The 26,491-nt window shown below is 35.9% G+C and overlaps 1 protein-coding gene across 4 annotated transcripts in view; it reads left to right on the top strand.

Annotated features, from left to right (window-relative positions):
* ALS2 (alsin Rho guanine nucleotide exchange factor ALS2) overlaps window positions 1–26,491 on the top strand; it is a 71,276-nt gene that overhangs the window by 32,525 nt on the left and 12,260 nt on the right. The window contains exons 10-26 of one of the 4 annotated variants that reach the window (XM_049615172.1): window positions 431–602; window positions 2,804–2,984; window positions 5,537–5,602; window positions 9,294–9,398; window positions 10,555–10,717; window positions 14,024–14,155; window positions 14,554–14,682; window positions 15,057–15,127; window positions 15,477–15,543; window positions 15,925–16,127; window positions 16,246–16,311; window positions 17,364–17,462; window positions 18,046–18,210; window positions 19,496–19,607; window positions 19,815–19,892; window positions 24,375–24,508; window positions 25,393–25,560. In XM_049615172.1, coding sequence (XP_049471129.1) covers window positions 431–602; window positions 2,804–2,984; window positions 5,537–5,602; window positions 9,294–9,398; window positions 10,555–10,717; window positions 14,024–14,155; window positions 14,554–14,682; window positions 15,057–15,127; window positions 15,477–15,543; window positions 15,925–16,127; window positions 16,246–16,311; window positions 17,364–17,462; window positions 18,046–18,210; window positions 19,496–19,607; window positions 19,815–19,892; window positions 24,375–24,508; window positions 25,393–25,560 — 2,111 coding nt within the window. Of the gene's footprint in view, window positions 1–430; window positions 603–2,803; window positions 2,985–5,536; window positions 5,603–9,293; window positions 9,399–10,554; window positions 10,718–14,023; window positions 14,156–14,553; window positions 14,683–15,056; window positions 15,128–15,476; window positions 15,544–15,924; window positions 16,128–16,245; window positions 16,312–17,363; window positions 17,463–18,045; window positions 18,211–19,495; window positions 19,608–19,814; window positions 19,893–24,374; window positions 24,509–25,392; window positions 25,561–26,491 lie in introns of those variants that run through there. The other 3 variants (XM_049615173.1, XM_049615174.1, XM_049615175.1) reach the window with 3 other exon arrangements.

Below are 26,491 nucleotides of genomic sequence, written 5' to 3' on the forward strand. Positions count from 1 at the left end.
ACCTATTTCATAAAAAAAAGAAGGTCCCTGAGACATGTATCTCTGACATTTGGATCTTTGTATATTTAGGGTGTCTGTGGTTCTAAACACGTGTAATGTGAAATAAAAGATATTGTGGCAATAAATAAAAGCATAGATATATATAGTTGTGTATAGATCCAGATACACATGTATAACAGTGTTGTACTGGTTAACCAGCTGTAAAACAAAACAAAACAAAAAAATTAGCCGTGATTTGTAGTGTTTGCCAATTTGTTTTTGGTAATTTTACTGTTGCTAATTTCAAGCTACTAGTAGTTTAATAACTAACTTGCAAAATTCCTGAATATTTCCCATTTGGCTCTTGCTAGCTGATATTAGCCAGTGTTAGCACCCAAATTGCTGCTAGTAAATTATATTTTACCTTTAATCTTTTTATTCTCTGTTTCAGCTCGGATATATAAGCAGAGTGACAGCAGGAAAAGATAGCTATCTAGCTTTGGTGGACAAAAATGTTATGGGATATATTGCCAGTCTCCATGAGTTGGCTACTACAGAAAGACGGTTCTATTCAAAACTAAGTGACATCAAATCTCACATCCTCAGGCCTCTTCTTAGTTTAGGTAAGTAGAATCTCCCCTGAACTCCCTCAGTTATCAGGACTCTTACCTGTTCTTCCTGTGTCAGAAGTAAAAAAACTTCTTGAGTCATGGTTTATTCCTTTCTTTCCATTCTCTTATTTTTTTTAAGTTTATTTATTTATTTTGAGAGAGAGAGAGAGAGAGAGAGAGAGAGAGATAGAGAATATCCCAAGCAGGCTCCGCGCTGTTAGTGCAGAGCCTGACGTGGGACTTGTTCCCATGAACTGTGAGATCATGACCTGAGCCAAAACCAAGAGTTAGACACTCAACCAACTGAGCCACCCCAGGCACCCTGTCCATTCTCTTATTTTTGTACACAGGCAGTCAACAACTTACAAACTGTTTGCACTTTGTTAGTAGCCCAGCTGCCCCTAAGTATTCTACCACTCCCACAGCTCTTTGTCCTTGTGGAAGTAAGATGTGGCACTTTCAGGATATTCATGGCAGAGAAGCAGAAACAGCTTTGGGAAAGTTGATCCTAGGAACTAGACTTCTAAACAACATTTCTAGCCCCACGAGTCCTAAGATGGCTTACATTATACTACCTGATTTTTTCTTTTTTTTTTTTGTTCTGGTTCTTAGAATTATACCAAGTAGAGATGCATTTAGATTTACAAGTAGTGTCTTAAAATGTGGATAAGAGTGTTCAGGGTCTTATCCCACATTACTACGAATTGGCTAAATCTGACTTCTTTTCTTAGTTGTCGTCAACAAGGAGGGATTGGAGATGAAGAGATAATACAGAGGAAATGGATTACAGTAGTTCTAGAGGGGGGGCTACTGTCCATGTACACTAGATCCCAGGAGTTTCTAGGAGGTTAGAGAGGAATACAAAATGGAGGTGGGGGGAGTGGCCATTGAAGATCAAATTTCATTAATTCAAAAATTTTTATAAGTTTGGCCCTGCACATAGAAAATAGAGAGGAACTTTTCTTTATCTTTCCTGCACTCCTTGACCCTCTCTGAGGATCTAGAATTCAGGTCAATACTGTGATACTTAAATTCTGCCTTATTAGCACATCAGATTTTCCACATTAGGTTGACATTGGTTTGTGTGGGTCAGCCCATTTTATAATAGGAAAACCACTATTTTTTCAAATAACCAATTTCAATAACTTTCAGAATGCCCCCTTTTGTAAATTAGGGACTGTCTGCATTTGTTTTGTTTTATTTTGGTTTTGGTTTATTTTATCTTATTATTTTTTTGAGTTTATTAATTTTTTAGTAATCTCTATACCCAGTGTGGGGCTCAAACTCACGACTCAGATAGAGTCACATGCTCTTCCAACTGAGCCAGCCAGGTGCCCCAGTTTATTTTAGTTTTTGATATGTTTTGCCTTTTTAAGTGTTGTAGAGTGCTTGTTCTATAAATTCTTCTCCAGTGGGTGGGCCTAATATCCCAGGAGTTTGGCAGGAGAAAAGCAGCAATCTAAGCTGGAAGCTTCCTGAATTGCTCTAAAAGAAAAGTGAAATCATCCTTGTCCTTGTCCTGATTCCTGATTTCTGTATTGTTTTTCCCTTGTCTGCTCATCAGCCTCAGTGCTTAGAGAGATGTCCTGGAAACAGAAACTTTGGACTGGGAAAAAGCAAATAATCTCCTGGTGCCCTGTATAAAGTTCAGAGCATTCTGGTCAGTCTGATTGGGGGATTGACCTCTCTGCACTGAAGTGTTGGGCTTGTCCAAGGAGGAATAGAGCAGAAGTCAGTACAAAAAGTTGAAAATATTAACCAAGATATAACTACAAAAGTGAGTTTGATTCCTAGCTGTTACTTTCCAGTTGTGTGAAATTGGATAATTCATTTCCCCTTTCTTGGCTTCAGATTACTTCTCTTAGAATCAGAGGAGAGTTGGATTTGCTCAGTGGTTCTCAAATTTGGCTGGTCTTCACAATACCCTGGACAGCTTTTCTTCTGAATATATCCATCCTGGGATCTTAACCTTGGCCTACTGAGTCAGAATCTATAGAATCCCTGTGAATATATTTTTAACAAGTTTCTCAAATGACTGGATTCTATGATCTCTGAAGTTGCTTTCTTTACCACTGATTATTTGAGTTCCACAGTTGAGAGTACGTCTCAACATATTAAGTATTTTTAGAAAAGGAGGATTCATAATCTTGATCATAAGAAAGTATTCAGGTAATGAGTCTTCAGGTTATGTCATCATCATCATATTGTTACAGACAATTTGGGCACTGCAAGTACAGTCCAGCTGTTGCAGGAGGTGGCGAGCCGGTTCAGCAAGCTGTGTTACCTAATTGGTCAGCATGGAGCCTCACTGAGCAGCTTCCTTCATGGGATAAAGGAAGCCAGGAGTTTGGTCATTCTGAAGCATGCAAGTCTCTTCTTGGATAGTTATACAGAGCAAGTATCCAGTCCCGTGTCATGTTCAATCTCTGCAGGGTTATTCTGCCAAGGAGAACAGCTCCTTAATCAGAAGAGACTAGATTAGGGACAGTGATATAAGGTAATAGAAATTGCAAAGCAGTATTTTAATCTTAAGCCAACTATAGTTCTGCATTGCTAAAATTTTAGTTTTCTTTAAGGGGAAAGAGTCTTAAAAATAATTATGTTTCCTTCTATAGTTTAGCAAAATGATTGATAGTCTACTTAATTTACATAAAATATACTATAATAAATATGGTTCTTTAGAGAACAGTGTTGCTTACTTAAGTAAATTATGCTAAAATTAGAAGAAATAAGTAACTGAACAATTATTTTAAGACCAACTGCTAATGGTAAATAATGACTTGTTCCAATGTCTTTTTTATTGTTGTGTAAATGGAGGATTTAAAGACCATACTATCTTCAAAATAAAGATATTTCCTTAATAAAATCTAGGATAGTTATTCAAAGTTCTTTTCATGTTTTTCAAGTAAAATATACCAAATGTATTTGAAAATTTAAATATTTCTCACTTTTTCTTAATTTGTATATTGACATTGTGACGTGAGGCATAATTTGTTATTTTAATGTGTATTAAAATAACATTAATGCTTTGATCTGAAGTGCAAATTTTATTCTTTATTAATACCTCATCCATCTAGCAAATATCGACTGAGTACAAACTAAGTACCAGGCACTGTGTAGAGCTCTGAGATCATGCAGCCACAGTGCAGAGCCGGTGAAAAGGAGTTCATGTTCTACTGAAGTTATTTTTAATATAAGTAATGTTTGTTTATTATTGAAAACTGTATAAATAAAGATAGTCAAAAAGATATTTAAAGTTGCCCGTAATCTGATCACCAGAAATAGCCATTCTTAATAATCTTAGTATATTTCCTTTTGCATTTATGCATGTATATACAGATAGATTAGATGCATGTGATTTTTTTTTTTTTAATTAAAATTTTTTTTTTTTTTTTAACATTTATTTATTTTGAGACAGAGAGAGACAGAGCATGAAGGGGGGAGGGGCAGAGAGAGAAGGAGACACAGAACCGGAAGCAGGCTCCAGGCTCTGAGCCATCAGCCCAGAGCCTGACGCGGGGCTCGAACTCACGGACCGCGAGATCGTGACCTGGCTGAAGTCAGACGCTTAACCGACTGAGCCACCCAGGCGCCCCTAGATGCATGTGATTTTAATTCTAAATGAAATTGAATGTATTTGAAGCTATTGTCTGAGAGGAAATACCCGAGTTGAAGCCTTTTAACTCATTGTCTATCAGACATGAAAAATACATAATTTGATACCAATTTACTTTTTTAAACAAGATTTTGTTTGTGTGAAGCTTTCAGCTTTTACTAGTATAGTTCTTTTTTATCTTATTTATCTCATAATCTTTTTTACTTCTTTTGTTTTGTTCTCTGATACTTCAGGACCTATAATTAGAAATGCTTTTTTTTTTTTTTATACCTTGGACTATTTTTTTTTTAACACAATTTATTCATATTGATGGGACAAGTAAAAAAATCCTGATTTGTTTATGAATTTTGAAAATAATTTTTAATTGTGGTAAAATACATGTAACATCAAATTTACCGTCAGGACCATTTTATTTATTTTTGTTTTATTTTTAATGTTTATTTTTGAGAGCAAGAGAGAGAGTGAGTGCGGGAAAGGGGCAGAGAGAGAGGGAGACAGAGGATCGGAAGCAGGCTCTGTGCTCAGAGCAGAGAGCCCGATGTGGAGTTTGAACTCACAAACCTGAGCTGAAGTAAGATGCTTAACCAACTGAGCCACCCAGGTGCCCTAGTAGTACCTTTTTAAGTGTATAGTACCATGGGCTTTTTTTTTTTTCCCCGTAGGCTCCATGCCCAATGTGGGACTTGAGCTCACAACCCTGAGATCAAGACCTGAGATCAAGGGTTGGATGCTCCACCAACTGAGCCACGCAGGCACCCACTTTGGGCTGTTTTAAATAGGAATTTACCCTCTTTCTGAAAGTCAATTGATTCCATTTTGCCATCCTGGGAGTATGGTAGAAGTATACACAACTCAAAACAATATATCAGAACATTCTCTAGCAATTGATCAAAACTTCTAACCAACATTTTCTAAGTTTCACTCAAGCTCTTTGAACATATTTTTGTCTTCTCTATTATTTCTGAAGACTTAATTTTCACTAAAATCCAACAGTTTAAATCGTATTTTCTCAAGTTTGTTAAGTTACCAGAGTAAAATCTACCAAGCAAATTCTAGGATCTTCTGCATAATTTTAGGTGTATTTTAAATTTATAATTTATAGTAATATCTTTACTAAAATGGCTTTTCCCTCCTGCCTGAGTATTGTGATTATCACATAACCTGCCCTTCTTTTCAGTCCTTTACAGTTCATGAATGTTGACATCACAAAAGTACTGAAACTTATTGGTGAGATACCAAAAAGTATCTGCTCCAGTTGCTTGTTTGAAAATTCTGAAGAACAAATTTACATTTTAATGCTAACATATGTGTGTTTTCTCTTTTGCTCAAGGTATTGCACATCTATTACAAATTTCCTGGTTATGGGAGGATTCCAGCTTCTTGCTAAGCCTGCCATGTAAGCAAACACTTATCTTCCCATTATTATTCTACCAACCAAAGATCATATTTTATTGTGTTCTGTGTTTTTGAGTGCCTGGGAAAAGCTTTGACTTCGTCATTTTACCGAATGAATCAAAATGTAGACTTTCACTGACTCTTAAAAGGACTGGTATTATTAGCTCCTGATTATCATTGGAAGTAGTGTAGTACTGAAAAAACTACAAGGTCTGGGTCCTTCTTTAGTGCTACCACTTATTATCCCTGAGATGTTAGACAACTCTCTTCACCAAATTGAGCATAATTTTTTTCATCTGAAAGAAGGGAATGTTTTTGCCCTGGCGAGGAACAAATAACGTATGTGATGGTGTAGAGAAAAACGCAAAGTGTTGCACAGATAGAAAAATTCTGCATTTAGTTTCTGGATAATAAATATAAAAGCACCTTACATGAATCTAATCATTCTGAACTATGTAGATTCTCAACAAGTGTTGACCTACAGACAAAAGCAAGTTTAAAAAATTCAGATGTATTTTAATAATAAACACATCAAATATGTACTCACAACCCAGATTTCATAGATGTTAATGTTTTGCCATGTTTGCTTTTGATTTTATATCCTAATAGAGTAATAACATCCTAAGATCATTTCTGATCTTAAAGAGGATAGTTTTAGCATTTCTTCATTAAAGATGATTGCCTTAGGTTTTTTGGTAAATATCATTTATAGGGTTAAAAGATTCCCTTCTTTAAGAAAAAAAAAAAATGGCTCCCTCTATTCCTGAAAGTTGAAGAGCAATTGATTTTTTTAACGGTAAATATCCTTGAGTTCTCAAGATAAATTCAGTGGCCTGTTTGTATTAGTTTTTCAGTACGTTACTGACATTTAAATTAATTTTTAAATTTAATATTTAATATTTAATATTTAAAATTTTTGCAACTATGTGAATGTGAGGTTTTTCTTCTCTTCTGAACTTGCTCGGTTTGGGTAAGAAGGTTGCACTAGCAATTACAAAATGAGTGTGGGAACTTTATTTTCTGGAATAGTTTGCAGGAGATAGGGAATATCTGTACTTTGAGATTTTGTGGAATTCATCTATGAAAAGATAGGGCTTTCATGGGGGCATTTTTTTTTTTTTTTTGATGTTTATTTATTTTTGAGAGAGAGAAAGAGGGAGACATAGACTCCGAAGCAGGCTCCAGGCTCTGAGCTGTCAGCACAGAGCCTGATGCGGGGCTTGAACACACGAACCATGAGATCATGACCAGAGCCGAAGTCGGATGCTTAACCAACTGAGCCACCCAGGCGCCCCTTTGGGGACATTTCTGTAGGGGATTTTTAAACTACCAGTTTAATTTCTTTCATGATTAGATCTGTTCAGGTGTTTATTTCTTCTTGTGGCTTTAATTATTTGTACTTTTCTGGAAAATTGTTCACTGCATCCAAGTTTTCAAATTTATTGGCGTAATATTTCTTAAGATTATTTTCACCTCCATAATAAATGTAGTTGTTTTTCATTCCTCTTATTTGAGCCTTTTATCTTTTTATCTTAGTTGATTTTGTCAATAGTTTACCTTTTTTAAATCTTCTTTCCAAAGATTAAGCTTTAGTTTTTCCATTCTTTTTCATTAATTTTTGCCTCTTATTTCCTTCTTCTTTCTTTGTGTTCTCCTGTTAATATCTCCCAACTTTGAGTTTAGCATTTAGTTCATTAATTTTCCAATCCTTTAATTTTTCTGATGTACTCATCCAAGGCCATAAATTTCCCTCCAAGTGTTGCTTTGGCTGTATCTTAAAGTTTTGTTTTTATAGTCATTAAATTATAAATGTATTTCTAATTTCTGTCGTGATTTTTTCTTTGATTTGTATCATGTGCTCATTGATTTCTTTGACTTATGTCATGTGTTCATTCATTTCCAAAATAAGGATTTGGCCTTCATTTTTTTAATGACAAGTTAGAGAGTGTTATATTTTAACCTTATGTAGTAACTTTTAAATCTGTGATCTTGCTATTTTTGTTTTATATTAATATAATGACACCAATTTCTATTCTATTTTAACCTGCCTATATTGTATTGTAGTTTTTTTATGTGTGTTTCTTATAAATAGTAAATTGATGGACTTACTGCTTTGTTGTTTTTTTTTTTTTAATCTGAGAGCTTCTGGCTTTTAACTGACAAGTTTACATTTGTTACAATTTCCAATTTTACATTTATAATCTGTACATTATAATGACTAAAAGCTTTTTTAACCTTTAGTGTTGGTGAAATGGTGAATCTTGGCCAAAAAAGTAGGGGAAAATAACTGCAGTCAAACCAATAATTAAATGAAGAAAAAAAAAAGGAATGGTTATTTTTGCAAATAGTAATGCTTGAGGAAAAGCGATTTTAGTTAATGCAAAAATAGGTGACTTGTGGTGGTTTAAAAATGGGGTTTTCTTGCCTACTTGAGGGACTCTGGTAGTTGCTGACCCTGGTGCCTTATTTTGCCTTATTTTATTTTTTATTAACCTTCCTCTACTATTTCAGAATTGAGTTCACAGTACTCAGGAGTTGACCTGACTCATTGTCAGAGCAGCTAAAGCAGATGATGTAAATGAAAGCCTCTTGCCAGAGCCTAGACAGGTGGAAAGCAATTGATGAACAATGGGTGACTTTAAGCTGTGGAAGCAAATATGAAGTCTGAATTTGGGCAGCATTTCCCAAACTGTGGTTCATGAACCCCAGGGTTTTACATATTTAAAGGCAATAATAACATCTTTTTACAACTTCTACTTACAAAGTCAGTATTTTAAATTATTTTAAAGGATTTCTTTAAAAAAAGAACTTCTAGAGCATAGCTGGTGAGCCTACATGGCAGTTAGTGGGTCTTGGATATTGATACTCAGACTCCCATCATTAAGCTGGTTTATCATCTAGCTACTTAATTCATGCTAGTCTGATGGTTTGATCATCATGTAGGTTTAAAAAAAATTATTTTAAACATTCTTAAGTGTATAGTTCTGTGGCACCAAGAACATTCATGTTGTATAAACAATTACCACACTATACACAAAACTTTTAAAAACCACCCCAGCAAAAACACTGTCTGTATCCATTAAGCAACAACTTCTCCCCTGCCCCCCAGCTCCTGGTAACCTCTATTTTACTTCTTGTCTTTATGAGTTTGCCTATCCTAGGTAGGATGTCCTAGGTAGGATATTGATGTAAGTGAAATCATGGAGTATTTGTCTTCCTGTGTCTGGTTTATTTCCTTAAGCATAATGTTTTCAAGGTCTATGTTGTAGCATATACCAAAATTCATTACATTGCATGGCTGAATGATATTCCATTATATACATATACCACATTTTGTTTATCCATTCATCTGTTGATGGACACTTGGATTGTTTCTGCCTTTACTGTATTTATTTTTTGAGTAACAGTTACAAACCTAGCCTTGTAAAGGAAAAGCAGTATTGCCATTATTAGATTAAAACTCCCAAGAGAGGATAAGCTAAACAGTCTCTGGTTTCCTGAGAGCATACCTAGGCTCTTTTGGGGAAGGTCTATAGGCAGGTGCATGAGTGAGTGATGAAGAGTACATGAGTGAGTGCTGACAAGTAATAGGACTTAAAAGAGTTGGAACATCTCTGGTCTAGTACTGTGCATCCAGAAGAAATGTGGTCATAGTGAGTATGTGTTCAACATGTACTGCTTCCATCTCTCAGGAGCACGTTAAAGCAGAACACTTCTGTGGGGTTAAATGAGTGTCCTCAGCTGATCTCAGCAGCAGAACATGGAGGAGGAAGTAGGAACATCCACACAAGCCAAATGTAAATAAAAATCTGGGTCATGTTCCCCAGGGCACTCTCTCTCAGATCTCCTAACTGCACTATAAAACGATCCAATTTGTGCTATTGAACTTTTGAGTACCTGGAAATTATTGCATATTTTCCCTTCAGAGATAATATTTCATAATTTCTGAGTTAAACATTTCTTTTTTCTATAGTTCTCTAAGGGATTATAAAATGTTTCATTTTTGCCTCATAGTCTTTTGTGGCGTTGTCTTGTTTGAAGCCTTATAGGTAAGAATTTTGTAGTATAATGCTTGTAAAGCACTCAAGGGTAGTACCTGGCACATAATTATTGCTTACTAAGGGGCAGATAATAATTATTATTCTGTTCCACCAACTCTTACTTCTTTCACATCTTTTTTTCTTCTTTCACATCTTTTTAAGTATTTTGGTCTGATGAACATAGTCTCAGTGGGTTACTGATCACCATTAAAATTTGCAATAAAATTTTACTAATGAACTTATGTAAAACAATGTAAAAACAGAATAAATGTTGGCTTCAGTTTGAAATCCTTTTGAAGATCTCAGCATTGAAATCTTCACACAGAATATGCTTTACTACTTCCTGTTAATTGTAGTACTGGTACTTATAGCTTTTTATTACTCTTTTGTAATAAACTCTTATTAGGTGAAGGAAAAGAAAAGAAGAAATTAGAAATATTTTAATATTACATGCCAGCTGTGTTGGAGCGAAGAGCTTTATTTTTCCTCCAGATTTCTGTTTAATACAACTGATTAGAGCAGTTAGTATTGCCATTTATTGCTGTGACTTTTGGCTTGGAAATTAACAGGTAATGAATGGTGTCAGCTAGTCTCCAATTATTCCCCGAAGCGGTGGGATGCATGATTCATTTCCTAGAACTTAGTCACAGTTTGGGATTAAGCATCTCTATTATAGAGTTACTATTGCTACCATATGCTACTTTTTATATGCAAAAATCCTCTATTTTATAGGCAGGAAAATTCTTTTAATTATATCTGTCTCATTTCATTGTATTTATATTCTGCTTTCATAGCACCTAAAATTGTGCATTCTGAAAAAAGTAGTCATCTAGTGAAAAATGTCTATTCAATATCATGCATTTGTCAAACCAAAAGATTAATTAAATCTCTTTTTTTTTTTCTCTACCTCCAGTGATTTCCTAAATAAAAACCAGGAGCTGTTACAAGATTTATCAGAAGTTAATGATGAAAACACCCAATTGATGGAAATACTGAATACTCTGTTTTTCCTGCCAATCAGACGACTTCATAATTATGCAAAAGTTTTGCTAAAGCTTGCTACTTGTTTTGAAGTGGTAAGATCCCATAAATATCCCATTTGAATACTTGGGGAGGCAAGGATCATAGTTGCTTGTTTGGTTTATGCTACCCTAGCATCTCCAACTCCACTAACTTAATATTTATATGTGTCTAATTAAATTTATTTTTCTTTAAGAAAATGAAAGAAGAAAGTTAGACTATAGGTAAATCTAGTTCTCTTTGCTGTGGATTTAGTTTCTTCTCAGGACCTTATCAAGATTAATTGTATTCATTTTGTGAAACTGTGTCTAAAGTTGAGACCCAATTATGCTACTCACCCAATAGTTGTCAGAGTGCATACTAAGTATGAGTTACACAGAGCTCTTTAAAAGGCCTTCTGTATAATGACATACCTGTAAGGCAGCCGAGTTACCACCTGGCCAGGACTCAAGATAGTTCCATGCCAGGTATTCGAGTTACCTTAGCATATGCTATGAGAAATCACAGTGTTACAGGATTTTCTCAAATGGTCTACTTTCTGTATAAAATTAGTTGGGTTGAGTTCTAGGAAATTAGTACCACTGTAGGTTATGGATGTATGTTAAAGCTGGTCCTGAGACATTCACCTTTGAAATTGTACTAAAATGTGTAATTTCATTTTGTTCCCTCTCTGAAGGACTCCAATAAGCCATAATGATTCTAGGATCTCTTCTACTTTAGAATCTTTTATTTGTTTTTAAGTTTATTTATTTTGAGAGAGAGAGAGAGAGAGAGAGAGAGAGAACGCAAACAGGGTATGGGCAGAGAGAGAGGGAGAGAGAATCCCAAGCAGGCTCTGTGCTGTTAGCTGATGCTGGGCTTGATGTCACAAACCATGTAATTATGACCTGAGCCAAAATCAAGAGTCTGAGACTTAACCAACTGAGCCATCCAGGTGCCCCTGCTTTAGAATCTTTTAAATCATGGGAACTGTCTCCTTATTTGGACAGATTTCAGTCTTTAGAGTGACCCGGGAACTAATATGGGCTTTCAAAATTTGAAAGCAAACCAGACTCTACAGTTTGGCATTTAAGGCCCTTAACAATCTGATATCCTCTTTTGTTTCTAGCCTTATCTACTACCCCTGTGTCCTACATGTTAGTTCAGCTCCATGGACATACATGTTTTTTATTTCCTTCCTGAGACACACTACCACCATTCTCATTACAGGAAATTTTCAAGGCCTGGGTCCAAAGTCATTTTATCATGAAAATGAAGCCCTCTCTGACTATACCACATTCCCTTCTCTTCCCATCTTTTAAGAATTAGTTAATCCCAGGGCGCCTGGGTGGCTCAGTTGGTTGGGCATATGACTTCAGCTCAGGTCATGATCTCACAGTTCGTGAGTTCGAGCCTCACATCAGGCTCTGTGCTGACAGTTCAGAGTCTGGAGCCTGTTTCAGATTCTGTGTCTCCCTCTCTCTCTGCCCTTCCCCTGCTCATGCTCTGTCTCTGTCTCTCTCTCAAAAAAATAAACATTAAAAAAAAAAAAAAAAAAGATTTAGTTAATCCCTCCTCTGTGCTTTGCTAATACTGGTGCTATCTTTCTCCATTATCCTCTTATCGTGTTATATCAGTGATCTTTAACCAGGACTGGGAATCAAAATCATCTGTGGAAATTTTTTCAAAACACATGTCCACGTTTGAACACTGCAAATTGTTATTTAGTAAGTCTCAGGTACACCTTAGACATCATATATACATGTACGCTTTTCTAGATAAAAATAATAATACCTAATGTTTATTAAATGCATTCCATGTGCCAGGTACTAAGCATGTTACGTGTATTCATTTTATCCCCATATCAACCCTGTGAAATAGATATCATTATCCCCTTTTTACAGATGAGAGAATTGAGGCATAGCTGGGACTTGGTCAAGCTAGATATAACTGACATACATTGTGTTATGTTCAGGTGTCCAGCATAATGATTGGATAGATGTACATACTGTGAAATGATCACCCACAATAAGTCTAATTAACATCATTGCCACATGTAGAAGTATATATCTTTTTAATATTCTGTATGATGAGATGGAAGTACATGAAGCGGCCTGGGTACTGAAGTTTGGAGGTTTTCCAGAAAAAACACAAGATTACTATTGTTTGAGTTGAGAGCTGCCTTTTTTTTTAAACTTGAAAAGACAATTGATGGATAACTGTGTTAATTCAGATCTGGGTATTCAGTAGATATTTTCTCAAAAATGAGTAAATGAACCTGTTCCTTCAAGGAGAACAATAGACAGTATTTGTTGCCAGTGATAAAATCTGAACTGTGAAGCAAAAAGTACAATGTGGGAAACATGTATGGGTCACTGAGTTTGGCAGTTTCCCAGTACTTAAAGACTTTTTCTGATGAGATTGGTGATAATATTAACATGGAACTTTTGATGTTGTATAATAAAACGTATCAACATTGGGAAGGTCTGCATAACTCAGTGAAACACTATTTTCCGGAAGTCTAATCCACATGTTAAAACACCATGCATAGGTTAAAGGTCTATTCAAAGTGTAACACAGATCAGTGGATTTAATAGAGTAGAGGAAGTTTGATTATGTAGAGAATAGAGTACAGAAAGTTTGATTAATGTAGTTTCAGGTTCCACATTGCAGCTACTCTTTAAGAACCACTTAAGTTAACAAATTTTGGTTTAGTTTCAAAGGAGAATATCCACTATTAATTGAAATGGCTATTAAAATAATCCTCCCTTTCCAGTTACATATCCTTATAAAGGAAGATTTTCTTCATATATTTCAGCCAACAGATTAAATTTAGTAGTAGAAATGAAAATCCAGCTCTCTTTTAAGCCAGGTAATAAAGAGATTCGAAAAAATGTAAAACAATTGCTACTTTTCTCACGAAGCATTTTGTTCTTGTTTTGGAAAATATAGTTCTTTTTCACTTAAACTGTTACTGTATTTGAAGTGAGTTAATAAAGGTTATTTTTGTTTCTCGACTTTATTTTCTAATAATGGTAAATATCAATAGATAAACCCACATAAGCAAAATAGAGAGATCCTGAGGCGAAAACATTTGAGAATTCCTGCCCTATCATGAGTACTCTGCTGCTCTCCTCACTGATAATTGCCAGTGTTTGTTTCTTTCCCCTTGAGTTATTCCACTGTTTCATATGTATCTGTGTGTAGTAGAATTTTCTGGAACCAATTTTCTTTCTGCTCAGTTCCCTTTTATACCATTTCTGTTCTTGATTTGGATTTCCGCCATAAATTTAATATTACATATCTAAAACCACACCAAGGCTACAGATTGTGGACATTTGTTTTATATATTTTTTTCCCTTCCCTTAATTATTGGCTTTCAGACATCTCCAGAATACCAGAAACTGCAGGATTCCAGTTCTTGTTATGAGTCTCTTGCTCTCCATCTCGGCAGGAAAAGGAAGGAAGCTGAATACACACTGGGCTTCTGGAAGACCTTTCCTGGAAAAATGACGGTAAACCATGCCAATTGGCATTACCCCAGCAAACAGCAGGCATATCCATAACAACTGTCATAATTTTCTCCATTCCTCATTTGTTTGTTTATGGTAATAATGCTTTAATGAGCCTTTTTCTAAGGGTGGTCTAAGGGCCACAGCAATAGATGCTGTAAACATCTACCCTCATTTCTAAGAATCCTCTCTGAACACTCACTTTTTGTTTGTTCCTGTTTTTTTCTTAATCTTCTTTGAGCGCTTTTATTAAGTGTTCAGATCCTATCTAACTTCAGGTCCAACACCAACCTAAGCTATGAGCAACAAATTCTCCTAAATGTGATTAGTGTCTTTTTCATTTTTTCCTTGCATTTTAAAATAATTCTGAAGATCGTTTATATATTTGTCTTCAATTCCAGGATTCCTTGAGGAAGCCAGAGCGTCGACTGCTGTGTGAGAGCAGTAACCGAGCCCTATCTCTGCAGCATGCTGGGAGGTTTTCTGTGAATTGGTTCATTCTCTTTAATGATGCCCTAGTCCATGCTCAGGTATGCTGGGTTCCTAACTGTTACATTAATTAATTATACCATCAGTTTCTGTTAAAAGTACTGTGATTTTGCTGAAATTATTGAATAAAAGAGAATGTTTAGCTTGCATTTGTGGTATGGACCAAATTTCAGAGAGCTCTTTTAGTTTTCCAGCTTGAAAATGAGTATCAACCAAGTGGAGTCCTGTGGCAGAGATGGCAGGACCCACTGGCATTAGCTATGTTATGGGGATCATGTGGCTGAGATGGTGCACCCATGTGGACTTAACCATTTGAAAAGGGTTATGTAGCAGAGACACCTACACACCCAGCCCACCCCCCCCATATGAGCCTATATGGGTTTTCTCAGCTGTGACTCCATGTTGTTTCTTTCAGTTCTCCACACATCATGTTTTCCCTTTGGCCACATTATGGGCAGAGCCACTTTCTGAAGAAGCTGGTGGTGTGTAAGTGTGTCCCCCTTCCCCGACCCTCACCCTAATTCTCTCCCTTTGCTGTCAAGGTTATTTCCTTAGACATGATAAAAAGCTCAGGAGGCCTCCCCATTCTGTGAAACGAGGCTCACCTTCCCAGCATGTAGATAGTTAAACGGCCTGTGAAGATCATGGCTGATCATGATAATACCTGGAGCAAAGTAACTCTGTGTCCTGTAAGAACCAAACCTAGGTTCATGACTGCATTTACATTTAATTGACTCTCCTCTCAAAATAAACAAGTTGCTTTTCATATTTGAGGAGTGATATTATAATGACAGGTTGTCATACCTCCTGGTGTTTATCCTTGTGAACATTTTAGGAATGGCTTAAAGATAACTACACCTGAGGAGCAGTTCACTCTCATTTCATCAACACCCCAGGAAAAGGTTAGTCCATTATGATACTTTGTTTTTATCTTTGGCCTGACTACTTCTGTATCTTATGCTAGGAAAGAAAAGATAAAAATTGTTCTTGCTTGGCTAATGATCCGTAATTATGTCTGGTAAGTCTTCATTAAACCAGGACTATAGATTTTTTTTTTTTTAATGTGACTTACTTTTAAACATACAGCAGTAAATTCCAAGAGCCAGTCAGCATTACTCATTAAGAAAAGCATTAGGAGACAGAAAAATTATTTAGGAGCTAAGAATTACTAGGAGCAAAAAGTTATTTATCATTAGGACACAGCAAGGAAAGCTATCAGGGTTTAAGGCAGTGCGTGATGAGTTGTTGCTTTAAGGTTATTCACATTTACTTTTTGTTCCTAGACTAAGTGGCTACGGGCTATAAGCCAAGCTGTGGATCAGGCTTTGAGGGGGACATCTGACCTTCCACCTTATGGAAGTGGCAGTAGTATTCAGAGGCAGGAACCACCTATTTCACGCAGTGCCAAATATACTTTCTATAAGGATCCTCGCCTAAAGGATGCAACCTATGATGGACGCTGGCTTTCAGGGAAGCCCCATGGCAGGTGAAAATGTTCAAGATTTATGAGTGGGGTGAAGATGATAGTATGATTCAAGATTGAAAAAGTATTGGTTATCTGAAACATTAATTGATATGTATTATTTTTTGCTTATGCATTTCAGAGGGGTTTTGAAGTGGCCAGATGGAAAGATGTATTCTGGCATGTTCAGGAATGGCTTGGAAGATGGGTAAGAAGACGGTGTAAAACATAAGAGTAAATTCGGTTTCATCCACTGATGACATCATTATGTATTGGGAACTATTTTCAAAACAAATAGATTTTTGTTTTGTTTTTTAGAAATGCATGCAGTGTGCTAGGGCTTATGATGCAGATGTGTGATCATGAAGAGGGCTGGGAATCTAGGATGCAGCCTTGGTTTAGCTGGAGTGAATCATTTACCTTGATAGCCTTGTGACCTCAAGTGACACAGCCTTTCTTTCTGTATGTTAAAATGGGACTATTTTCTGTCCATTTCTCAGTGGTGAAGACTGAGTACCTGGGGTAATATTGATGGTGAACTGTTGAGATAATAGTGCCCCCCTTACACAAAGGATATAGAAAAATTTTCCTTTCAGTAGTTTTAAATCATCTTTAATTTCTGTGATGTGCTAAAGGAGAAATCTTCTAGATGATATACTAATGGTACTCAAATGACATTATTTTTGTATCAGCTTGTTGTGTTTTCTAACACTAAAAATAATTGCATGATAAACTTACAGCAGTGAAGTATTTTGTATCATGTTAGAGAAGTAATTTATTTTACTATATAAAAAAGGTTATTATATAAATTGGGTAGACGATTTTTGTGTATATGATGATATAAATTTTTATGATGTCTTTTAATTCCTTTTAATGGAATTTTAGAATGTGAGACTTTAGATGATCTCATTTACCACCCCTACCCCCGCTTACACAGGTGAGGTTGCTGGGTACCTGGACTTAACCAAGGTGATGTTGCTAATTAGTGGCAGAGGCTTAGGACACAGGTTTTCTGTTTTTCACTGGACTTGGGGTAAAATACTTGATCTCTCTGTGTAGTGGGATTGATGCCCTGCTCCTCTAAGACTTGCTAGATAGCTTAGATAATAAATACAGTTTAAACCAAAACCCCATTTACCCCTTTCCCCCACAGGTAATTCCTTTTTCTGTTCTCCTTGTTAAAATGTTTACAAGTGCATACCTAGAAAAGGCGAATGTGTCCTAAATGCATCTTCTGATGTTTTTTATTCTCCTTGGCAGATATGGAGAATATAGAATCCCAAACAAAGCACTGAACAAAGAAGACCATTATGTGGGCCATTGGAAAGAAGGAAAAATGTGTGGTCAAGGAGTCTATAGGTAATAACATTGGAAAGGTTGTTAGACTGGTGTTGCTTTTTCAAAGAATCATGTAAACTTAAATGTATGTGTAGCCAAAATTTCCAAGGAGTAAATTTTATTTACTCTTTTTTGACTGAAACTGCCTCAAAAGTCTTCTTATAAAGGTAACTTCTTATCTATCACAAGGTGAAAATATTAGGTTATTTATTATTTAATTTTCAACAAAATAGTACAAACCTTAGAAGTCATAACTTTCTCATAGGATCTCCTAGATGTCTTTCCTATAAATTTATATTTATTAAAGAACTCTAATATGGATAAAATATATGATCCTTTCAGAGAGTACTCATTATTTCATTTTCTCATAAGAGATTAATACACATTTTTCCCCATGTTAACACAGAATACCATCCAGGATATCTTTAATTTCTTAGCCTTAGTCATTCAAAAATGAAAAAAAAAAAAATGGTGAAAAATCATCATACAAATAAATAGAGATATCAGTGGGACAGGAGTATACTTTTGAATTTCCTGAACTTTGTAAAAATGAGCCTCAGAATTCAATGTGTTTTTGGTCTTTATCCATTTTTTGTAACCACAGTTATGCCTCTGGTGAAGTGTTTGAAGGCTGTTTTCAAGATAACATGCGTCATGGTCATGGTCTCCTACGGAGTGGAAAATTGACTTCCTCTTCTCCCAGTATGTTCATTGGCCAATGGGTAATGGATAAGAAAGCAGGATATGGTGTCTTTGATGATATCACTAGGTATAGTATTCTCCTTCTAATCTCAAAGTTAGTATGAGAGGATAAGGTTCCTGTATTTCTCCAGTAACAGCGACGTTTTTAAATGTTTATTTATTTCTTTTGAGAGAGAACTTGCATGAGTTGGGGAGGAGCAGAGAGAGAGAGGGAGAATCCCAAACAGGCTCCTTACTGTCAGAGCAGAGCCTGACAATAGGCTCGATGAACAGTGAGATCATGACACTTAACTGACTGAGCCACTCATGGGCCCCAATAGCGATGTTTTTATGAAGGCTGAGCATCTTAATTGGACAGTATTGAGAAAATTTTTAATAAGACACAGTTGGCAGGCATTATTTTATCCATTTGCTTATGAACCAAATGGTGGATTACTTCTTTACAAGATCAAGATCATTCAAAATTAACATTGGTACCATTTTCCTTAAAGCTCCGCACATACGAAGCTTTTAGTGTCTTAGAAGTTACCAAATCTTTGTTATAAAAAGAAAAACCTTTAAAACAGACATAATAGGAGTAAAAGGTCAGAGGGAACGAGTGGAAATTCCCTTTTTGGGTCGTAGAATGGTATCTAAACATCTTTTTGCTTAGGTCTGTTAGGTCAGGGACTTGTTATGCCAATAACCTAGGAATCAAGCTTAAATTCAGTTAACTATACCTTGAGGATGAATGTAGTTCTTTTGCCTCCATATTTGATTTAGTCTGATTTGCATTTGGACTTAATAGATACGTTTTTCCCCCTTCATGTCATTTTCATAATGTGGGATTTTAAAATTTAGATGTTATTACTAAACTCCATGATTATTTAACAATCAGTTTATACTTTGCTTTTGTAGTGGAGATTAGTAAGATTTCTCTGAGTTTGAGTATGTGAAGAATGAGACTTCCTTTTTTTTTTTTTTTTTGGGGGAGAGATTGCTCAGGGGAGAGGGATGGGGAGAGGGAGGAAGGGAGGGAGGGAAGGAGGAGAGAGAGAGAGTGAGAGAGAGAGAGAGGGAGAGGGAGAGGGAGAGGGAGAGGGAATATGAATACAAATCTTAAGCAGGCTCTATGCTCAGCGTGGAGCCCAACATGGGGCTCGATTTCATGACCTTAGGATCATGACCTAAGCTGAAATCAAGAGTCGGATGTTCAACTGACTGAGCCACCCAGGTGCCTCAGAATGAGAGTTTTTATATGATAAACCTCATTTCTTTTTTTTTTTTCCTAGCAACTCCCATGTTATAATTGTTTTTCCATTTCATCCTTACCATCAGTTTTTCATTTTCATTTCTTTTCTATTTCTGTACAGGGGGGAAAAGTATATGGGAATGTGGCAAGATGACGTATGTCAAGGGAATGGTGTGGTAGTTACCCAGTTTGGATTATACTATGAAGGCAACTTTCACCTTAATAAAATGATGGTGAGTAAAATATTTTGCATATACTTACTATTGACTTTTTAAAAATTCTGTGTCCTTTTAAATCATTTTTATTAACGTTCTACCTTCTTAGTACTATTTTTCTTATCTTTTAAAATCATATAAGGCTTTGGGGGATACGGCTGCATGTATTCCTTAAGTTACTTTGCATTTTATCTGTTGTGATTTTTGTTTTGTTTCTCCCCATAGGGAAATGGGGTTTTACTTTCCGAAGATGATACTATATACGAGGGAGAATTTTCAGATGACTGGACTCTTAATGGAAAGGTTGGAAACTAACTTTCTTCTTCCTCTAATACAATCTTATACTTATTTTTTCTTGACCTTAAACAAAAAAGAGCTACCTTGTCATAAAATTCACCTGTTTTAAGAGTACATTTCAATGATTTTTAGTAAATATACAGAGTTGGATAGCCATCACCACAATCCAATTTTAGATCCTTTCACGTCATCCAAAAAAGATTTCTGTCACCATTGCCTGCTCATTTGCAGTCATTCACCGTTTCTGTCACCAGTCCTAGACAACCTCCTTTTAGTGGACTCTATAACTCTGTAGATTTGCCTTTTCAGTTTTTTTTTTTTGCTTTGCTTTGCCTTTTTTTTTTTTTTTTAAGATTTCCCCCCCCCCCCCCAGTAATCTCTACACCCAACATGGGGCTTGAACCCACAACCCTGAGATCAGGAGTTGTACACTCTGACTTAGCCAGCCAGACATCCCTCAGGTCCTTTCTTATAAATGGATTCATACAATATGAGGGCTTTTCTGTGTGGCTTCCTAGACTTAGAATAATGTTTTCGAGGTTTTCCCATAGTGTGACCTGTATAGTACTTCATTGCCTTTTATTGCTAAATAGTATTCTAAAACCACATTTTGTTTATCGCTTCATCATTGATGGGCATTGGATTAGTTCTCACTTCAGACTATTATGAATAATCTTTCTATAAACATTTGAATACAGTTTCTTATGTGAACATATGTTTTCATATCTTGGGCAAGTGTTTAGGAGAGTAATTGCTGGGTTGTATGGGAAATTGACATTTAACATATCAAGATATTGCCAACTGTTTGCCAGAGTGGCTGCATCATTTTACATTCTCATCACTAATGTATGATGATTCTAATTTCTCTCCATATTTTCCAGTATTTTTATTTTTTGTTTTTTTCTTTTTGCCATCCTACTGGGTGTGAAATGATATTTCATGGATTTAATTTACATTTTCCTAATGACTGGTGATGTAGAGCATATTTTCATGTTTTTATTAGTGATTCCTCTATCTTTTTGTGAAATGCCTATTCAGTTATTTTGATATTTTGACAATTTGTTTGCTTATAGTCTTATTGAATTGTAAGGGTTCTTTATATGTTCTGGATATGAGTTCTAATATCAGATATAGGATTCACAAATATTTTCTTACAGTCGTGGCTTGTCTTTTTATTTTCTTTCTTTTTTTAAAATGTTGAACCATTTCATTTATTTTTCTTAATGCTTATTTATTATTTTTGAGACATAGAGACAACATGAGCAGGGGACAGGCAGAGAGAGAGAGAGAGGGAGACACAGAAGTCGAAGCAGGCTCCAGGCTCTGAGCTGTCATCACAGAGCTTGATGCAGGGCTGGAACCCACGAACTGTGAGATCATGACCTGAGCCAAAGTCGGACGCTCAACCAGCTGAGTCACCCAGGCACCCATCTTTATATTTTCTTTTTAGTGACTTTTGAAGCACAAAACTTTTTAATGAAGTCCATAATATCAAAAACATTTTTATGAGTCAGGCTTTTGATGGCATATATAAAGAAATCTTTCCTTAACTCAAGGTATTAAGATTTTCTTCTGGGGGCACCTAGATGGCTCAGTTGGTTGAATGTACAACTCTTGGTTTCAGCTCAGGTCATGATCCCAGGGTCATAGGATCAAACCCCACATTGGGCTCTGCACTGAGTGTGGAGCCTGCTTGAGGTTCTCTCTTTCCCTCTGCTCCTTTGCCCCACTTGCATGCTTTTTCTTTCTCTCTCAAATAGAAAAAAAAACAACTTTCCTCTGTGTTTTCTTCTAAAAGTTTTATAGTTTTAGCTCTTACATTCAGGTCTATGATTCATTTTGAGGTACTTTTGTGTATGGTGTGGGTTAAAAGTCTAACGATCTTTTTGCATGTGGGTATCCAATTGCCTCAGCAACTTTTCCCACTGAATTTTTTTGACACCTTTTTGAAATTAATTCACCATAAAATGTGTTTCTTTTTGGACTCTTGTATTCCAAAACATGTCTCTCTTTACGCCAGTACCACACTGTCTTGATTACTATAGATTTCCAGTAATTCTAGTGAAATCAAGAATTATTTTTTAAAATGTTTTGGCTGTTCTGGATCTTTAGCCTTTTCATATAGATTTTAAGACTGGTTTGTTAATATCTGCTATAAAGCCTGAGATTTTGACAGCAATTGTGTTGAATCTATAGATCATTTTGGGAAGAATTGCCGTTTTAATAATACTGAATCTTCCAATCCATAAACATGAAATGTCTCTCTATTTAGATCATCTTTAATTTCTATCAGCTATGTGTTGTAGTTTTTAACGTGTATCTCTTGCATAAGTTTGGTTAACTTTATTCCTAAGTATCCTTGTTAAGGCTGTTGTAAAGAGAATTTTTTTTTATTTTACTTTTTGATTTTATATTGCTATCATATAAAAATATAATTGATTTATGTATTTTCTTGTATCCTGAAACCTTGCTGAACTTGTTTATTCTGCTACAGGTTTGGTGTGGTGTGGTTGTGTGTGTGTGTGTGTGTGTGTGTGTGTGTGTGTATTTGTGTGTATTTCCTAGGAATTCTTGCATACAGGATCATGTTGATTTCAAATCAAGGCAGTTTTACTTTTTCCTTTGCAATCTGGAAGGCTTTTCTTTTTTTTTTTTTTATTGTCTGATGGCACTGGCTAGATTCTCCAGTAGAATGTTGAATAGAAGTGGTTAGAGTGGATATCCTTGCCTTAATCCCTATTTTAGAGGAAAATCATGGGGTGCCTAGATGGCTCAGTCAGTTAAGGGTCTGACTTTGCCTCAGATCATGATCTTACGGTTCGTGGGTTCGAGCCCCACATCGGGCTCTGTGCTGACAGCTCAGAGCCTAGAGCCTGCTTTGGATTCTGGTCTCCCTTTCTCTCTGCCCCTCCCCTGCGCGCGCACCCTCTCTCTCTCTCTCTCTCTCTCTCTCTCTCTCACACACACACACACACACACACACATAAATAAACATTAAAAAAAATTACAGGAAAAACACTGAATCTTTCACCATTAAGTATGATGTTAAAGGTTTTTCATAGATTAATCAGATTGAGATAGTTCTGTTCTTAGTTTGTTGAGAGTTTTTGTCATGAATACATCTTGGATTTTGTCAAAGAACATTTTCTGTGTGTTGAGGTGATTGTGTGATGTTTGTCCTTTTTTAATATAGTGTATTGGTTGCTTTTCTGGGATAAATCATAGTTGGTCATGGTATATAATACTTTTATAATTTGTGTGATTTAATGCTAATATTTTGTTGAAGATTTTTGCCTCTGTATTTATGAGAGATAAGGGTCTATAGTTTTCTTTTCTCATGATGTCTTTGTCTTTGGTATAAAATTAGCCCCATAGAATGAGTTGGGAAGGGTTCCCTTCTCCTTTGTTTTCTGAAAGAGTTTGTGAAATCTTGGTATTATTTCTTCTTTGAATGTTTTGGAGACTTCACTGGTGAAATCATCTGGGCCTAAGCATTATTTTATGATAATACTTTTAGTTTCTAATTCAGTTTTCTTTAAATTGGTCTATTCAGATTTTCCATTTCTTTTAGAATCAGTTTTGGCAATTTGGTTCTTTCTATGAACTTTTCTGTTGTATTGAAGTTCTCAGATTTGTTGGCATAAAATTGTTGTCTTAGTTTTTTCTTAATCTTTTTTAATTTCTGTAAGATTGCTGTAGTATCTGTTTCATTGACTTTGTAATTTTATGTCTTTTTTTTCCTTGATTAATCCAGTTAAGTGCCAATTTTGTGTATCTTTTCAAAGAAGCAAATTTTGGTTTCATTAATTTTTCTCTTTAAAAAAAAATCTCATTGATTTCTGCTCTAGTGTTTGTTACCTCCTTGTTTTGGATCTGTTTGCTCTTCTAATTTTATAAGGTAGACTTTTAGATTACTGATTTCAGATCTTTCTTATTTTCTAATACAGGCATTTATAGCTATAATTTGCCTCTGGGCACTAGATTGGATAAATTTGGATAAGTTGTTTGTTCATTTCATTCAGCTCAAAATATTTTACCAATTATTCAGTGATTTTTTTTTTCTTTTACCCATGGATTATTTTCATACAGTCTTTTTAGAGATGCATAGTACGTATACTTACCACCCCCCCCACCCCCCGCCCTGCTAGAGAACTGGGGACTGCTAATGAGTTAAAAAAGGAAAATGTATTAGGGGCACCTGGGTGGCCCAGTTGGTTAAGCATCCAACTCATGATTTATGCTCAGATGATGATTTCACAGTTGTGAGATCCAGCCCCACACCAGGCTCTGCACTGGGCATGGAGCCTCCTTAAGATTCTCTCCTTCTTCTTCTGTCCCTTCCCTTCTTGCACATGCATGCTCTCTTTTTCTTTCTCTAAAAAAATAAAAAATAATGGAACATGTTAACCAGTTGGTGCTTTTTTTTCTCTTGATTTTTTAAACTGGAAATACTGCTTCTAATTCAACATTTTCTTTTACTTTACCTAGGGAACGCTGACTATGCCAAATGGAGATTACATTGAAGGTTATTTTAGTGGAGAATGGGGATCTGGGATAAAAATCACCGGAACTTACTTCAAGCCTAGTCTGTATGAGAGTGATAAAGACAGACCCAAAGTTTTGTGAGTAGTGTTAATTGTGGATTAATTATTAAATGTTTTGAGTTGTCTTGATTATATCAAAGCTGCTTAATATTTTAAATGCAGAACAAATTTTTAAAGTCATTTTTTAACAAAATGTAACCTCCTTATATTGCCAACTGCCACTGTTACAGATAGCTGAATCTTTAGTCTTGGCTTAGATTATAGTCATGGGTATTTAAAATAAAAGTTCTGTGTATGGGAGTGGTTTTACTGTTAGTGATAAAAGTATCCAAATTAATTGGAAGAGAACATTGTTAAGTGGAATCCCTATACAACTTGATTCTAAAAAGTAAAAGCTAAGCCTATATATGTACCAAGTGGAATAGTATATTCTGCATATGTAGGGAAAAAAAACAAAATCTTTATCTCTAAGTGTGTTATGTTCTTCAGGTTTTTGGCATATATCTATTTTCCTTTTTTGATTCCAGCATTAGCTTTGTGTTTGTATTATGGTAGATTCTCAGATTCTTTGTTCTGATGGAACCTTGATATGTTTTCTGTTACTCAGTATTTTTAGAATTCAGTATGTAATGCATTTCACAGTTCTCATTATGAGATGTGCAAAGCACAGGAAGTCCTTGTTTTAACAGGAATCAGTTTTACAAAATTGATTATGGGGAAATGTAGAAACAAAGGAGTCAATTCTGATGTGCTTCATACTTAACCATTTATACACTTTAGTATCTGATAAACATTAAGTAGCTAAAAACCATTTCTTTAAAATTTTCAGTGTTTATGAAATAGAACCACCATCAGTGTGGGCAGTTGTGTTACAGAAGCATTCCCAGTTGTATATCAGAAAGTTTCTGTTCTTTAGGATTTTTGCACAAGAGATTAATAAAAGCTTGATGTGACTTTATTAGCAGGAAGCTAGGAAACCTGGCAGTGTCAGCTGATGAGAAATGGAAAGCAGTCTTTGATGAATGTTGGCGTCAACTGGGCTGTGATAACCCAGGCCAAGGGGAAGTTTGGAAAGCATGGGACAATATTGCTGTGGCCCTGACTACCAATCGGCGCCAACACAGAGACAGGTGAGTGAATGCTTTGCCCAGCATAGTATGGTAGGAAGTTGAAACTTAACAAGTAGTCAAGGCTTGCCACATTTAACTTAAAAATATAATTTAAGTTTCAATGATGTATTTCTGTTCTGGGTAATTTAGATAAAACACACCTATCTTTATCTTCTACTGAACTCAGCTATAATACCCAGGCAATATATGAACAGCTGTTCTACAAGGTAAATATCAGCTAGTATATTGAGGAGGAATACCTGAAATCAAAGTACCAAGTGAGTTGTTTTGTCTTTTTTTTTAGTTTTGAGTTTTTTAACTTCAGTATCCCTCACCCTGAATTCCATTAACCTGAAAGCTTCAAGTAAGTACTATGATTTAGACATAACTTGAGGAAAAACCCTTTGCTTTTGGCTCAAGATGCAACAAAGAGACTCCTAAAGCTCAGATAGAGTGGAGGAGATACATATGGGTTTTCTTTCTCTCTTTTTTTCTTCATTTTCTCATGCTTCAGCCTCCATGTTCTTCTGGGACAGGGGTGGCAGTGGGATTTGCTAGAGCAGCCAGGAACAGGGAAAACTCTTGGAGGACTGGAAACCTCTTCCTCCACTGGTGGATCCTCAGGTGCAGTAGTCATGGCTGAATTCCATTGCTTTTCTGGCCTCTCTCTCTATCCTCCCACCCCATCCTAGAAGTGGCATGTTGACAGAAGGGAGCAGTTTCTGACCTGAGGATCTAACAGGGGACCCAGAAAATGCTGGGGAGGTAATGGAGAGAGAAGAGCTCTACAAAACAACCCTGTAAAGTTGTTTATGAACTCCTGGGCTCACCCCAGACCTGCAAATATGTGGATTTGATCCTAATTAGCAGACCAGACACTTTGAGAACTGAGCTAATAGGTAGACTTTCAGCCATGTCCCAGAGTGACCACTGAGTGATGTGCTCACAGACA

This window comes from Panthera uncia (genome assembly GCF_023721935.1).
Source record: "Panthera uncia isolate 11264 chromosome C1 unlocalized genomic scaffold, Puncia_PCG_1.0 HiC_scaffold_3, whole genome shotgun sequence".
NCBI lineage: Eukaryota > Metazoa > Chordata > Mammalia > Carnivora > Felidae > Panthera > Panthera uncia.